We start from the raw sequence: 17,428 nt of genomic DNA on the forward strand, positions 1-17,428 counted from the left end.
TCTATCTATATATCTATCTATCCATCTATATATCTATACATCTATATATCTATACATCTATCTATCCATCTATCTATATATCTATCTATCCATCTATCTATCTATCTATCCATCTATCCATCTATCCATCTATCTATATATCTATACATCTATCTGCCTATCTATCTGCCTATCTATCCATCTATCCATCTATCCATCTATCCATCTATCTATCTATACATCTATCCATCTATCCATCTATCCATCTATCCATCTATCCATCTATCTATCTATACATCTATCCATCTATCTATCTATCTATCTATCTATCTATCTATCTATACATCTATACATCTATGCATCCATACCTCCTTGTCGTAACTTAAATCAGTTTTTCTGACATTTTCCAGGTTTATAACATGGTCTTTTTTGCCCTTTATATCAGAAATGGTTCCCCGACCCACCTGCCCGAGCCGGTCGTACAGGTCGCTGATGTAAGTGCACCGCCCTCTACACTCGAGGTATATATGAATCCTTTATTTAACCAGGTAAAAGTCTCATTGAGATTAAAGGTCCCCTATTCTACTGTTTTTCATCAATATATCACAGGTCTCAGATATATCCAGAACCTGTCTCTGATTGGCTGAAACACCAAACAGATCAGTGCAGAATTACCCCTAATCCCCTCTGTTTCAGCCCTGTTTCCAAAGTGCTGATTCTCTGTCTGTTACTTTAGATGAAAATAAGGAGCCCCTCCCCACTCCCCTCTGAGAGACATTTGGGGGGGGGTTACCTTGGTTGCTGATTGGCTAATGGTTACACAAGACAAAACATCGACAGTTTTTTATAGAAATGGATCAGGACAAAAAGAGAGAGAATCTTTGTTCCTGAAACTTTCAGAGTCTCTTTCCACAGAGGGGACACATGTTGATGTAGAAGAGACATGAAGAAGAGGGGACACATGTTGATGTAGAAGAGACATGAAGAAGAGGGGACACATGTTGATGTAGAAGAGACATGAAGAAGAGGGGACACATGTTGATGTAGAAGAGACATGAAGAAGAGGGGACACATGTTGATGTAGCAGAGACACGAAGAAGAGGGGACACATGTTGATGTAGAAGAGACATGGAGAAGAGGGGACACATGTTGATGTAGAAGAGACATGAGGAAGAGGGGACACATGTTGATGTAGAAGAGACATGAAGAAGAGGGGACACATGTTGATGTAGAAGAGACACGGAGAAGAGGGGACACATGTTGATGTAGAAGAGACACGGAGAAGAGGGCAGCATGAACAAAGTTACAACAAATGAACTCAAAACAATCCAGGCAGACGAATGCAGCTGTAAAACACAAATAAAACGGCACGATAACAAGTCAATATGCAAATAAAAGAAACTGTTATCAAACATTAAAAACTGGCACAATTTAAAACGACTTCGATTATGGGATATAAGAGCAATCACATCGACCAATGGTGTCGTGTTCCCTGTCCTTTAAGATGGGCTTGAATTCCCCCATAGAGATCAGATCTGAGAGTTTCAGCTCCTTCTGTAGGTGGTGGTGAATAAAACCATTTGTTGATGTTAAATCAAAAAGGTCAACTTGCTTTGAAAGATTTGTTTGTCCCGAGTCAATTTTTGAAGAATCCTTTACACTTTGAGGTCATAAAAGGCCCAAATCCAAATATTAACAAAATTAATCAATAGCGGGTGAAACAAAATTACAAGATGTCTTTATTTATATATATATATTTATTATTATTAATAATAATAATTTAAAAATATTGTATTTGCTAGTTTCCCTGTTCGGAAAGTGGCAATGTACTGAGAGGGACCCGTCAGCTCCGGACAGTGCAAAATGCGTATGTGAAGCGCTTCGTCATGAACGCAAGAAATCATACCCTCGTGGGGGCGCGCTCACGTGATTGGCTTATAATTGAGGAGACATCTGATTGGCTATAGATAGAAAAGATTACAAGTACGAATCGGCTGACCGTCAGGGGAGTCTCCAAAAACCCACACACGAATGCACAGCGAGGTGTGCACAGAAAGCGGGTTGTGTTTTCAGGTGCAGAGGTTTTAAACGGAAAACAAATATGTGAGGATCAAAAATACATATGTAAAACTTTTTTCTGTATTTGGATTTTATTTACATGAATATGAAACGAAACACATTTGTGTGTGCATTGAAAAACACAAGTGTGGATCCTTCTGTGTGCATGTGTGTATTATGAGACTGTTCTGAGCCCATAATATTGTGGATTCAGGTTCCGCTGGTAAAGGCAAACGGTTTTTGAACACACACACACACACACACACACACACACACACACACACACACACACACACACACACACACACACACACAGCTATGCTAACGTACCATTTGGCTGCCTACGGTATTTTGTGAAACATAATTTGATGTATGGTAAATGGAAATAGAAAGCCAAATGCAGACTCTTTGATGGAGGTTTAATAACTCACTCAGTTCCCACTTGTTGGTTTGAATCGCATAAGAGGCAGAGATGACTTTACTCAAGTAGAAGTACAGATACTCGTGTTTAAAAATACTCAGGTAGAAGTACTGACTAAACTTCTTTACTCAAGTCAAAGTAAAGAGGCTTTGAAGTGTACTTCAGTAAAAAGTACCCATAACTAGCAGCTGTTTTAAAGAGTACCTGACCTCCCTTTATATTAATAGAACAATAATGTCATTGTTAGCTAATGAATGTTTCCATGCTGAACAACGGCAACATGACAACGTTTCCATTGGTCCCTCTTCTTTAGAGAAGACCAGGAAATGATGGATACACGGATCGTGTTCAAATCAATAGGCACGCAATGACTCTAAATAATAATGATCACGCCACCAAACACACATTCAGACTAAAGGAACCAGCTGTTTGGAAAATGAGAGAAGTAGAAAGTACAAGTATTTGAGTTCAACATGTAAGAAGTAGAAAGTACAGGTATTTGAGTTCAACATGTGAGAAGTAGAAAGTACAGGTATTTGCGTTCAACATGTGAGAAGTAGAAAGTACAGGTATTTGAGTTCAACATGTAAGAAGTAGAAAGTACAGGTATTTGTGTTCAACATGTAAGAAGTAGAAAGTACAGGTATTTGAGTTCAACATGTAGGAAGTAGAAAGTACAGGTATTTGAGTTCAACATGTAAGAAGTAGAAAGTACAGGTATTTGAGTTCAACATGTAAGAAGTAGAAAGTACAGGTATTTGAGTTCAACATGTAAGAAGTAGAAAGTACAGGTATTTGAGTTCAACATGTAAGAAGTAGAAAGTACAGGTATTTGTGTTCAACATGTAAGAAGTAGAAAGTACAGGTATTTGAGTTCAACATGTAAGAAGTAGAAAGTACAGGTATTTGAGTTCAACATGTAAGAAGTAGAAAGTACAGGTATTTGTGTTCAACATGTAAGAAGTAGAAAGTACAGGTATTTGAGTTCAACATGTAAGAAGTAGAAAGTACAGGTATTGAGTTCAACATGTAAGAAGTAGAAAGTACAGGTATTTGAGTTCAACATGTAAGAAGTAGAAAGTACAGGTATTTGAGTTCAACATGTAAGAAGTAGAAAGTACAGGTATTTGTGTTCAACATGTAAGAAGTAGAAAAGTACAGGTATTTGTGTTCAACATGTAAGAAGTAGAAAGTACAGGTATTTGTGTTCAACATGTAAGAAGTAGAAAGTACAGGTATTTGAGTTCAACATATAAGAAGTAGAAAGTACAGGTATTTGAGTTCAACATGTAAGAAGTAGAAAGTACAGGTATTTGTGTTCAACATGTAAGAAGTAGAAAGTACAGGTATTTGAGTTCAACATGTAAGAAGTAGAAAGTACAGGTATTTGTGTTCAACATGTAAGAAGTAGAAAGTACAGGTATTTGAGTTCAACATATAAGAAGTAGAAAGTACAGGTATTTGAGTTCAACATGTAAGAAGTAGAAAGTACAGGTATTTGAGTTCAACATGTAAAAGTAGAAAGTACAGGTATTTGTGTTCAACATGTAAGAAGTAGAAAGTACAGGTATTTGAGTTCAACATGTAAGAAGTAGAAAGTACAGGTATTTGAGTTCAACATGTAAGAAGTAGAAAGTACAGGTATTTGAGTTCAACATGTAAGAAGTAGAAAGTACAGGTATTTGAGTTCAACATGTAAGAAGTAGAAAGTACAGGTATTTGAGTTCAACATGTGAGAAGTAGAAAGTACAGGTATTTGAGTTCAACATGTAAGAAGTAGAAAGTACAGGTATTTGAGTTCAACATGTAAGAAGTAGAAAGTACAGGTATTTGAGTTCAACATGTGAGAAGTAGAAAGTACAGGTGTTTGTGTTCAACATGTAAGAAGTAGAAAGTACAGGTATTTGAGTTCAACATGTAAGAAGTAGAAAGTACAGGTATTTGAGTTCAACATGTAAGAAGTAGAAAGTACAGGTGTTTGTGTTCAACATGTAAGAAGTAGAAAGTACAGGTATTTGGGTTCAACATGTAAGAAGTAGAAAGTACAGGTATTTGGGTTCAACATGTAAGAAGTAGAAAGTACAGGTATTTGTGTTCAACATGTAAGAAGTCAAAGTAAAAAGTCGTCAGAAAAATAAGTAGTGGAGTAAAGTACTGATGCCAGAAACATGTACTTAAGTACAGTAACAAAGTATTTGTACTGCACTACTTCCCACCTCTGACAAGTGGTAGGGTGTAGGGTTCGGTATGGAATTAGGCCCGAGGTAGCCTCAATTTTCTTCTCTCTTAAATGTTTTAAGCCAGTAATTCCACGTGACTTCTACACGCTTGTTTGCACTATTTTATCTGTTTTATGTCCTATATATATATTCATATATATATATTCATGTTGCTCTGTTGGAGGAGCCTGTGACTTCAGTTTTTTCCATTTCTTCACTGTAGCTAATGTGCACATGACAATAAAAGCCTTGAATGTTGAAGTTGTTCAGGTTTTAATTCCACTTTTTATCCTCAGTTGTTTCCTCCCCCGCAGAATCTGTTACCCACGGCAACGCCACAGGACGCTCAACAATGGCTTCTAAGAAACCGCTTCTCTCCTTTCTGTCGGCTCTTCACCAACTTCTCAGGTAAAACTGCTCTGAAATACACACCTGGTGCATTAGCTGCTCAGAAACTTAAACAAGAAGATGTCCTGACGTAAAACTGTTTTTTAAAAAAAAAGGGTATAAGGACACGATTTTCACAAGTTGTACAGGATGAAACTTTTCAATCATAACTGGGTGTTTACGCTATATTTATTTATTTGGTTTGTTTTATCTTTTCTGGATTACCATTTACCTTTTATGTATGTATTTGTTTTTTTATTTATCTGTTTATTTATCTGTTGTTTTATGTTTTTGTTTGTTCTTTAAGTAAAAAATTAAAATACACAACTATATATATATAATTTAGTTTTTGGGAGAAGGGGTGGGATTACATAAATGTAATTAAGGAAATCATTTTTATATATATAATTTAGAGTGAGTAGTATTTTTGCTTATCAATTTGACACGGCTTAACTTTGTCATTATTATTATTATTTTGTTTGTATTGTTTTACACATTTAAATCAAATCAAATTTAATAAGAAGAAAATGTATAAAAGTATACAGAAATAATACAGAAAGTAGGAACATCAGGAGTTCCCCATTTTACTCTGCACTTGGATTAGGACTACTCGATGTTCTGTGTTGTTTCTGTTCTGATTTTATGTAAAATTAGGAAAAGCGCTATAAAAATCCCATTTAATATTATTACTCTAAAAAATACATAATATACAATTTACGAGTATTTAAAGGGAATGAGCTGTGCCGAAGTTTGCAAAAATACACAGAGGACATGCAACCTTCACAGTGGTGGGATTGGTATTATGGGATGGTTCAAACGTTTTCCATGAAACGGAGATAAGGAATGAAGATTGTGTTCACGTGTGGTTATCTGAGTGTTTTCTGTTTATTATGAAGTGTTTACATTGTGTTTGTTTTTACTTCCTGTCTCTGCGTTTTCTTCACCTGCTACCCTTGAGTTTAGCATCCCCAAGTTTAGACCTATCCTTGTGATTAGTTCTGTATTAAAATACTTTGTTAGTATTTGTCACATCCTTGTTTGTCGGGAGAATTCTGCTTTATTGTGCCCCAGGATTTAAACGTTAAATAAAGCTTTTTTTTCATGTTAGCTGTTTGTGCACTCTTTCCATATTACATTACATGTTAGACGCTTTTATCCAAAGCGACTTACATACTCAATACTGTCTCAGGGACACAACGACATGCTGACTGCAGTGGGGTTTGAACCGGTTTGAACCTGTGCCCCCCTGATCTGAACACCAACGCACTAGTGCACTGCGCCACACGCCTCCCTTATCCTCCCTCCATATCGTGTTTAGAGGAAGTGTTTTCTTTTCCTAATGGAGTCTCTTGTTTCTTTACCAGGAGCCGACCTGCTGAAGCTGACCAGAGAGGATGTGATCCAGATCTGTGGACCGGCTGATGGGATCCGACTCTTCAACGCTCTGAAGGGACGGTGAGTCTCCTTCATATCCTTCAATATGTACGGGTTGTGTCTGGATCAAGAGTCGTGCCTGTGGTCCTGCCGCACGCCCATCTTACTACTTTTCTTTTTGGGCGGCATCTGGAAGATTGTTGACTTCCAACCGGAAAAAAAAATCCAGAAAATCACATGGTCTGATTTTTAAAGAATTTATTTGCAAATTATGGTGGAAAATAAGTATTTGGTCAATAACAAAAGTTCATCTCAATACTTTGTTATATACCCTTTGTTGGCAATGACAAACGTTTTCTGTAAGTCTTCACAAGGTTTTCACACACTGTTGCTGGTATGTTGGCCCATTCCTCCATGCAGATCTCCTCTAGAGCAGTGATGTTTTGGGGCTGTTGCTGGGCAACACGGTCTTTCAACTCCCTCCAAAGATTTTCTATGGGGTTGAGATCTGGAGACTGGCTAGGCCACTCCAGGACCTTGAAATGCTTCTTACGAAGCCACTCCTTCGTTGCCCGGGCGGTGTGTTTGGGATCATTGTCATGCTGAAAGACCCAGCCACGTTTCATCTTCAATGCCCTTGCTGATGGAAGGAGGTTGTCACTCAAAATCTCACGATACATGGCCCCATTCATTCTTTCCTTTACACGGATCAGTCGTCCTGGTCCCTTTGCAGAAACACAGCCCCAAAGCATGATGTTTCCACCCCCATGTTTCACAGTAGGTGTTCTTTGGATGCAACTCAGCATTCTTTCTCCTCCAAACACGTCTAGTTGAGTTTTTACCAAAAAGTTCTATTTTGGTTTCATCTGACCATATGACATTCTCCCAATCCTCTTCTGGATCATCTAAATCAGGGGTGGCCAACCAGTCAGAGGTTAAGAGCCACATTTTTCTATGTTATTGCAAAGAGCCACATCAAACACACAGTCACTGATACCGCTTGTTTCAGTTTTTTGTTTTCTGGAGACAAGATTTCAACCACGTCACTGATGCATTTTTGTGGCATTGGGATATATATTTTTTTAATCCTCTGGAGCAGAGAGAGGAGCTGTGGATTATTGTTATTGATTAATGCATCAGTGTTTCCTAGGGTCAAAAACACTAAACCCACAACTTAAGATGAAAGCGTTTAGTTTATTTAATAAAAGAGCACATGTTCAATGTGAAAAGTGACAGTAGTTATAGATTATTTGCAATTTGGTGGTATATATATATATATATATATATATATATATATATATATATATTTTATTATATATATAACACCTTGAATTCCAGGGGGGGGGCGCGGGGCTCCGTTGGCGGGGCGCGGGGCTCCGTTGGCGGGCAGCGCCCCTCTAAGACAATGGTAGGGGAAACACGGGATAGTGTTTAATCAACGATAGGTTTCCCCCCCCCTCAAAGGTGATTGGTTCACTGCATCGCAGGTATTATTGTGATTGGCTCTTGGGCCACATCAAAATTAGACGCGCTGTCATCCTCTCATACTGACACCTGACACCACACATACACACGTAGGGAGAGCCGGGACGAAAGTAACACGGGACGAAAGTAACGGAGCTATTTTATCCGAGCCCGAACAACTTTGACCGGCCAAATTACGTCAGAATTATCAGCATTCAATACTTAACAGACCTACTAAATATCAGGTTTAACTGTCAGGAGTAGTGTTGTCACGATACCAACATTTTGGTTTCGATACCAAGTCAAGAATTGCGATTCCGATTATTTTTCTTAAAAAAAGGGAAACAGTCTTAAATGTAATTATTGTGCTTTATTTCACACCAGAACCATAACCATAACACAAACTTTTAAACAATGAGAACAATAAATAAAATAAATGACAAGAATTCGTATTAAATAAAATTAATACATTTCTTACAGACGGGCCTCGTGGTGTCCGTAGGCTTGCCCTCACTGTCAGAGATATCGCTAACATACATCGCTTCTGGCGTCTTTTTTGTCAACAAGCCGAGGCGCAGCGGCAGTTGTACTCCCACTTGCAGCCATGCTTCTGGTTTTCTCACATGCTCTGGCAGCTAGCGCGTGCACGAGAGAGGGGAGGGACTTAGAGCGTGCTTGAGAGGGGAGGGACTTAGAGCGTGCTTGAGAGGGGCGGGACTGCAGGCACGGCTGCAGTGCAGGGAGTGGAAGCAGAGCGCTGAACACACACGGCTCTTATTAAAACGGCGCTTTCTCACCGGAGTACTTTCCCCCGTCATTCTTAAAGTACCGATACTAATGAAACGGAGGGATCGTAACGTTTTTAACGGCAGGGTATCACGGTATACCTTTCAAGTATCGGTACACCATGCAACACTAGTCAGGAGTCAGTGTCTCTCCCCCAAACTCACACATATAAAATTCGATATGAACTGAAGAGCCGCATGAAACTAGGCAAAGAGCCGCATGCGGCTCGAGAGCCGCGGGTTGGCCACCCCTGATCTAAATGCTCTCTAGCAAACTTCAGACGGGCCTGGACATGTACTGGCTTAAGCAGGGGGACACGTCTGGCACTGCAGGATTTGAGTCCCTGGCGGCGTAGTGTGTTACTGATGGTAGCCTTTGTTACTTTGGTCCCAGCTCTCTGCAGGTCATTGACTAGGTCCCCCCGTGTGGTTCTGGGATTTTTGCTCACCCTTCTTGTGATCATTTTGACCCCACGGGGTGAGATCTTGCGTGGAGCCCCAGATCGAGGGAGATTATCAGTGGTCTTGTATGTCTTCCATTTTCTAATAATTGCTCCCATAGTGGATTTCTTCACACCAAGCTGCTTACCTATTGCAGATTCAGTCTTCCCAGCCTGGTGCAGGTCTACAATTTTGTTTCTGGTGTCCTTTGACAGCTCTTTGGTCTTGGCCATAGTGGAGTTTGGAGTGTGACTGTTTGAGGTTGTGGACAGGTGTCTTTTATACTGATAACAAGTTCAAACAGGTGCCATTAATACAGTTAACAAGTGGAGGACAGAGGAGGCTCTTAAAGAAGAAGTTACAGGTCTGTGAGAGCCAGAAATCTTGTTTGTTTGTAGGTGACCAAATACTTATTTTACCGAGGAATTTACCAATTAATTCATTAAAAATCCTACAATGTGATTTCCTGGATTCTTTCCCCTCATTCTGTCTCTCATAGTTGAAGTGTACCAGGATGAAAATTACAGGCCTCTCATCTTTTTAAGTGGGAGAACTTGCACAATTGGTGGCTGACAAAATACTTTTTTGCCCCACTGTGTATATATATATATATATACACATTTTAGATTGTCTATCTTGTAATTTAAAAAAAAAATCTCTACACACAACATCGTTTGCACCTCTGTTAGATCTGGGAGAGGGATCCTCCTCGAGGTTTAAAATATTCACTCCCCGTTAATCGTGGAGTTTCTTTGGGCTATTTTTCCTGCAAGGGTCTAAGGACAGAGGGTGTAAAGCCCCTGGAGACTAATGTGTAATTTGTGATATTGGGCTAAATAAATAAACCTTGATTGATTAATTGTTTCCTCTCCGTCTGCAGGGTGGTGCGCCCCAGGCTGACGGTGTACGTCTGTCAGGAGTCTCAGCAGGCCAGAGAGCAGCAGCCCAAACATGAGAACGGAGACGCTGCTGCTAACACTTTCTTTGGTCAGTGGTCTTAAAACATTACATTTAGACGAGGCTTTATCCAGAGACACTTAAAATAATCCACCATGAAGATACAAACTCAGAACAGCAAAAACCTGCATGTACATTAGCTTCAAATAAGCCAACCTAAGATTATCTACTTTTAAGTTATATATTGTATTTAGAATGGACTGATGTTCATGCATGTTATTGGAGAAACATGTATAGATTAAACTCTGAGTTCTTGACAGGATGAATGAGCTAGGAGACACACTACAAAATCCCAGCATCGCTTTGAGATAAAAGAGTAGATACTTTAGCTTCAAATAAGCCAAACCCTCCTAAGTTTATCTACTTTTAAGTTGTATATATTGTATTGTTGTTAGCTTTAATGGCCAAAGGTTCAATGTGGGGGTTTTTAGGAGAGGATTCACTCTAGTATTTAAGGAAGTGTTGACAAAATGACTAACGAAAGGAAAGAATATCAGGAGCAATACACTCGACTGATGTTCATGGTTCATGCATGTGATGCAAAAAGTATAAATAAATCTCTGAGTTCATGACAAGATGCATGAGATTTGATCAGCTAGGAGACACATTACAAAATTAAAAGATAACATTTGACTATTGTCATTGCTCACAACAAAATGCAGTTTGTATCCAACCAGAGAGTGCAAGGAGTAGATGAGGTTACAGTATATGTACAGACACTAGTTAACATATTATTACTAATTTGCCAAATCTAGGAAGACGCAGAGCCTGGTGGGATCACAGCGTTTTTTGTACCCCTTGACCTAATACGGATTTAACTAAAAAGATTGAACGTGTGTATGTCGGTTATTATGCTCCAAATATCTGGAACAAACTCCCAGAAACCTGCAGGTCCGCTGCAACGCTGACTACTTTCAGATCCAGGCTGAAGACTTTTCTTTTTGCCGCTGCTTTTAATTGATGCATTACAATTGTGCACATGGTTTAGGTGTCCGGGACCCTAAGAAGTGTTAAAAATACGTAGGAGTAGGGGACCCTATTGAAGTGTTAATAATAGAAGTCAGGACTCTATCAAAGTGTTAATGATAGAAGTCTGGACTCTATCGAAGTGTTAATAATAGGAGTCTGGACTCTATCAAAGTGTTAATGATAGAAGTCTGGACTCTATCAAAGTGTTAATGATAGAAGTCTGGACTCTATCAAAGTGTTAATGATAGAAGTCTGGACTCTATCAAAGTGTTAATAATAGAAGTCTGGACTCTATCAAAGTGTTAATGATAGAAGTCTGGACTCTATCGAAGTGTTAATAATAGAAGTCTGGACTCTATCAAAGTGTTAATGATAGAAGTCTGGACTCTATCAAAGTGTTAATGATAGAAGTCTGGACTCTATCAAAGTGTTAATGATAGAAGTCTGGACTCTATCAAAGTGTTAATGATAGAAGTCTGGACTCTATCAAAGTGTTAATGATAGAAGTCAGGACTCTATCAAAGTGTTAATGATAGAAGTCTGGACTCTATCGAAGTGTTAATAATAGAAGTCGGGACTCTATCAAAGTGTTAATAATAGAAGTCGGGGACCCTATTGAAGTGTGAATAATAGAAGTCAGGACTCTATCAAAGTGTTAATAATAGAAGTCAGGACTCTATCAAAGTGTTAATAATAGAAGTCTGGACTCTATCAAAGTGTTAATAATAGAAGTCGGGACTCTATCAAAGTGTTAATAATAGGAGTCAGGACTCTATCAAAGTGTTAACAATAGGAGTCAGGACTCTATCTAAGTGTTAATAATAGGAGTCGGGACTCTATCGAAGTGTTAATGATAGAAGTCAGGACTCTATCAAAGTGTTAATAATAGGAGTCTGGACTCTATCAAAGTGTTAATAATAGAAGTCGGGACTCTATCAAAGTGTTAATAATAGAAGTCTGGACTCTATCAAAGTGTTAATGATAGAAGTCTGGACTCTATCAAAGTGTTAATAATAGAAGTCAGGACTCTATCAAAGTGTTAATAGTAGAAGTCGGGACTCTATCAAAGTGTTAATAATAGGAGTCGGGACTCTATCGAAGTGTTAATGATAGAAGTCTGGACTCTATCAAAGTGTTAATAATAGAAGTCAGGACTCTATCAAAGTGTTAATAATAGAAGTCTGGACTCTATCAAAGTGTTAATAATAGAAGTCTGGACTCTATCAAAGTGTTAATAATAGAAGTCTGGACTCTATCAAAGTGTTAATGATAGAAGTCGGGACTCTATCAAAGTGTTAATAATAGAAGTCAGGACTCTATCAAAGTGTTAATAATAGAAGTCTGGACTCTATCAAAGTGTTAATAATAGAAGTCTGGACTCTATCAAAGTGTTAATAATAGAAGTCGGGACTCTATCAAAGTGTTAATAATAGAAGTCTGGACTCTATCAAAGTGTTAATGATAGAAGTCTGGACTCTATCAAAGTGTTAATAATAGAAGTCAGGACTCTATCAAAGTGTTAATAGTAGAAGTCGGGACTCTATCAAAGTGTTAATAATAGGAGTCGGGACTCTATCGAAGTGTTAATGATAGAAGTCAGGACTCTATCAAAGTGTTAATGATAGAAGTCAGGACTCTATCAAAGTGTTAACAATAGGAGTCAGGACTCTATCAAAGTGTTAACAATAGGAGTCAGGACTCTATCAAAGTGTTAACAATAGAAGTCAGGACTCTATCAAAGTGTTAACAATAGGAGTCAGGACTCTATCAAAGTGTTAACAATAGAAGTCAGGACTCTATCAAAGTGTTAACAATAGAAGTCTGGACTCTATCAAAAGTGTTAATGATAGAAGTCTGGACTCTATCAAAGTGTTAATGATAGAAGTCTGGACTCTATCAAAGTGTTAATGATAGAAGTCTGGACTCTATCAAAGTGTTAATGATAGAAGTCAGGACTCTATCAAAGTGTTAATGATAGAAGTCTGGACTTTATCGAAGTGTTAATAATAGAAGTCTGGACTCTATCAAAGTGTTAACAATAGGAGTCAGGACTCTATCAAAGTGTTAACAATAGAAGTCTGGACTCTATCAAAGTGTTAATGATAGAAGTCTGGACTCTATCAAAGTGTTAATGATAGAAGTCAGGACTCTATCAAAGTGTTAATGATAGAAGTCAGGACTCTATCAAAGTGTTAATGATAGAAGTCAGGACTCTATCAAAGTGTTAATGATAGAAGTCTGGACTCTATCGAAGTGTTAATAATAGAAGTCTGGACTCTATCAAAGTGTTAATGATAGAAGTCTGGACTCTATCAAAGTGTTAATGATAGAAGTCAGGACTCTATCAAAGTGTTAATGATAGAAGTCAGGACTCTATCGAAGTGTTAATAATAGAAGTCTGGACTCTATCAAAGTGTTAATGATAGAAGTCTGGACTCTATCGAAGTGTTAATAATAGAAGTCGGGACTCTATCAAAGTGTTAATGATAGAAGTCTGGACTCTATCAAAGTGTTAATGATAGAAGTCTGGACTCTATCAAAGTGTTAATGATAGAAGTCTGGACTCTATCAAAGTGTTAATGATAGAAGTCTGGACTCTATCAAAGTGTTAATGATAGAAGTCAGGACTCTATCAAAGTGTTAATAATAGAAGTCTGGACTCTATCAAAGTGTTAATAATAGGAGTCAGGACTCTATCAAAGTGTTAATAATAGGAGTCAGGACTCTATCAAAGTGTTAATAATAGGAGTCAGGACTCTATCAAAGTGTTAATAATAGGAGTCAGGACTCTATCAAAGTGTTAACAATAGGAGTCAGGACTCTATCAAAGTGTTAATGATAGGAGTCAGGACTCTATCAAAGTGTTAACAATAGGAGTCAGGACTCTATCAAAGTGTTAACAATAGGAGTCAGGACTCTATCAAAGTGTTAATAATAGAAGTCTGGACTCTATCAAAGTGTTAATAATAGGAGTCAGGACTCTATCAAAGTGTTAACAATAGGAGTCAGGACTCTATCAAAGTGTTAATGATAGGAGTCAGGACTCTATCAAAGTGTTAATGATAGGAGTCAGGACTCTATCAAAGTGTTAACAATAGGAGTCAGGACTCTATCAAAGTGTTAACAATAGGAGTCAGGACTCTATCAAAGTGTTAATAATAGGAGTCGGGGACCCTATCGAAAAACAGAAAACCGAAGAATAGGGCAAGAAATTAGTGCAAAAAGCAAAGGATCATATCTTAAACTGCACTGTAACTTTTATTCATGTATTTTTTCTTTTAATGTTTATTTTATTAGCTTTTCTTTTTAATGACTGATTTTAAATGCCATTTTCTGAATGTCTTTCAATTTTGTAAAACACTTTGAATTGCCTTGTGTTGAAAGGTGCTGTATAAATACACTTGCCTTGCATATTTGAATTTTGAAGTGCAGGTTTTGTTACTCGTAGACAGAGCCAGGCCTTAAGTTGTCAGGCTTTATGCTAAGCTAAGCAGCTGTAGCTCCATATCTATTCCACACCTAACGTGCATCAACAACTAGAGATGTTACTGTGTAGAAACTCATTAAAATCCTATCTTTGTACCTTTGTGTTCCTCCTGCAGTATATCACGCTATTTACCTGGAGGAGCTCACTTCCTCGGAGCTGACGGAGAAGATCGCTCAGCTCTTCAACATCTCGCCACGACAAATCAATCAGATCTTCAAACAGGGACCCACCGGCATCCACGTGCTGGTCAGCGACGAGGTAACTAACACCCCCTGTGGATTTACACAACAACAACAACAACAGAATATTCTCCAATTTTAAGGAAGAACAATTTGCATTATTTTAAATGCAAAATTGGCTGAGAAAGCAAATATCTTTATTTAATTTTAACCGTTGGCTCTCCATAACCCCAGTCTATTGTAGATTATCAGGGGGTTTGGTTGAAGATTTTTGTTTGAGACTTTGATACAACTTTAATAAGTATGTGTCTGTTGTGGACAGCAAACATTTGTTTATTGTTGAATCACCTCCTTTTACCAGTCAAAAAACAATGCTAATCTATTTAAAAACTGATCATATTTGAATATTTTCAAGTTATTTGTGCACCCTGATTGCAGCTGTGATATATTTGACCATGCATGAGATACTTTTGAGCTTTGATTTGAAAATGAATCTCGTTGATTGTCATATTTTGTGAAATTTCTCAGTTATTTTAGTTGATGATTTGATGTATTTGGAATAAAAGAAATCCCTGGTGGTGTGTTCAGGATCAGAATCTAAGTGCAGCCGAGATTTTAGAAAATTGTAGTTCTTGGATTTGGCAAAATAAGTATAATAATGTCTTTGTTGTTCCCAAATTTGGATTTTTCTTCGACACAGCAGCATGTTAAATTGCGGTATTGCACATAATGTTAAAATAAAGGAGCAAACGTAGAATATAAACATCTCAAAATAGAAAATGAAACAGAAATGAAATGTAAAATACATACATGTTGAGAGTGAAAGATACACATCTGTCAATTAAACACTATGAACGGCCAAACTACAGCTAACTCAATGTAAAAGTAGGATCAAATGTCAAAATATCTTTAAAAAAATCCTCACTGAAGTTCGGAAAACCCCTCAAAATGCCATCTTTCTACCCATTTCCTCTTTTAACAGATGATTCAGAACTTCCAGGATGAAGTCTGTTTTGTTCTGGACACCATGAAAGGTATTTGATTTCTATATTTAAAGCTTGATGAACTTTATCATTTGCAGGTTTTTATTCATAACGGCCCTTCTTTTTCCTTTTTTCCTTCCAGATGACTCGAATGACGGTTACCACATCATCCTGAAGTGAAGGCAGGAGCTCTTTAATCCCGAATTAAAGATACATCCTGTCTGCCAGCTCATTTGAGTCCTGTTGTGAACCCGAAAATGTATAATACGGGTCCTCGGCAGATAGACACTGCCGGATTCTAACCTGCATATGTTGGACAATTTTCACAATTAGCATAAGTTGTGTTAATTAGCATATCCAGACAGTAGTTCAAAAAACGACTCAGCTGATTTTGGACAGTTTTTGAGTGGCTTTGGAGGTTATGAGTATGTTGGACCAGTTTTTGACATTTTTTTGGATCATAAATGGCAGTTTTAAACAGAAAGTGGCCATATTTGTACCTCCGAAAGGACTGATTTGATGAATTTTGGGTCGTCTTTGAGTTTCTAGAAGAGTGCTATACAAGTCACATGTATTATTATTATTATCATTATAGGGGACTCATAACTGACATTTTTGATGCTACAAGGGTCAGGAATTGATTCAACATCCTCAATATACCTTAGAAACCACAACACAATTGTCCAAATCAACCAAGCCATTATTTTTCAGCTATTGTCTGCAACTTATCCTAATTGTGCAAATTGTCCAACATATGCAGGTTAGCATCCGGCAGTTTCTACGTGCTGCGGACCCGTACTGTACATGTCTAACATAGAACTTTGTTGTGCTCGGCAAGTGCTGGCAAGCAGAAGAATAAGTGGAGGACGCCTCGAGAGAAAACATCTGAAGCCCCGCCCTCTCCTCACTTGACCTTACTGTCTGACTCCTGGGGTAGTGACTGTGCAGTGATCTCCTCCTCACACTTTCTCCCTTTTTAGCGCTCGCTTTTCTCCCTTTCTTCTCGCTTCTTGTCATGAACGAGGTTAGCGGCACTACAGCTGCTGAAATCAACGTTAGCCGAGCATCTGGCGTGCCAAAACTGTGCTTCAAACAACAACCAAAATATGGAAAAAAGCAGCAAAAAAAACTCTGTTATAGCTGACTTCTGATGCCAGTCTGCAGGACACATGGTCACACCATCACATAAAGGACTTTTAAGGGAAGCTGATGCTAACAAAGTATTTTCTTGGTTTGAACTGTTGCTGTGGAGCGGGGAAATACTCTTCCCAGACTCCTAAACACTCATAGGTCATTGTAATTCGAGTGGAGCGCCCACAGGATCTCCTGGTTGCTACTTATGAACTCTGAATGATGAGGAAACACCGTCTGTGTTAGTGATCACCTGCATGTGTTACTATGGAGTGGTGCAGAGATGTCTGTTGGACCCTGAAGGCAGCATCTCCCTGGTTCAGTGGAATTTTGGATTATTGCAGTAAATAATCTCTGTGTCAAACAAACGTTTATGATACTAACACGTTTTGTTCAGCAGGATAATCTCCACATATTAACACCACTTAATGATTTCTAGGGATGCTCCGATCGGATCGGGTGGGTCGGGGCTATGGGGGATCTTCCATTTAAAGTGATGTTTAAAACTCAGTTAATGGGGCTCATTTTTATATTGCTTCAGTTTATAATCGTAACGGATCGAAAAGTTCAGATACATTTTTCAATACATGATGC

General features: G+C 38.2%; 1 protein-coding gene across 1 annotated transcript in view; it reads left to right on the forward strand.

The window, feature by feature from the left end:
- Positions 1-17,422, forward strand: part of tfcp2 (transcription factor CP2) — a 37,847-nt gene extending 20,425 nt beyond the window's left edge. Inside the window, exons 10-16 of the mRNA XM_034197333.1 lie at positions 425-500; positions 4,974-5,085; positions 6,429-6,519; positions 10,009-10,115; positions 14,657-14,799; positions 15,703-15,754; positions 15,846-17,422. Of these exons, the coding sequence (XP_034053224.1) occupies positions 425-500; positions 4,974-5,085; positions 6,429-6,519; positions 10,009-10,115; positions 14,657-14,799; positions 15,703-15,754; positions 15,846-15,883 (619 nt within the window). The 3' untranslated portion in view covers positions 15,884-17,422. The remainder of the gene's footprint in view (positions 1-424; positions 501-4,973; positions 5,086-6,428; positions 6,520-10,008; positions 10,116-14,656; positions 14,800-15,702; positions 15,755-15,845) is intronic.
- Positions 17,423-17,428: the final 6 nt, after the last annotated feature.

The sequence above is a fragment of the Gymnodraco acuticeps genome, unplaced genomic scaffold (genome assembly GCF_902827175.1).
Source record: "Gymnodraco acuticeps unplaced genomic scaffold, fGymAcu1.1, whole genome shotgun sequence".
NCBI lineage: Eukaryota > Metazoa > Chordata > Actinopteri > Perciformes > Bathydraconidae > Gymnodraco > Gymnodraco acuticeps.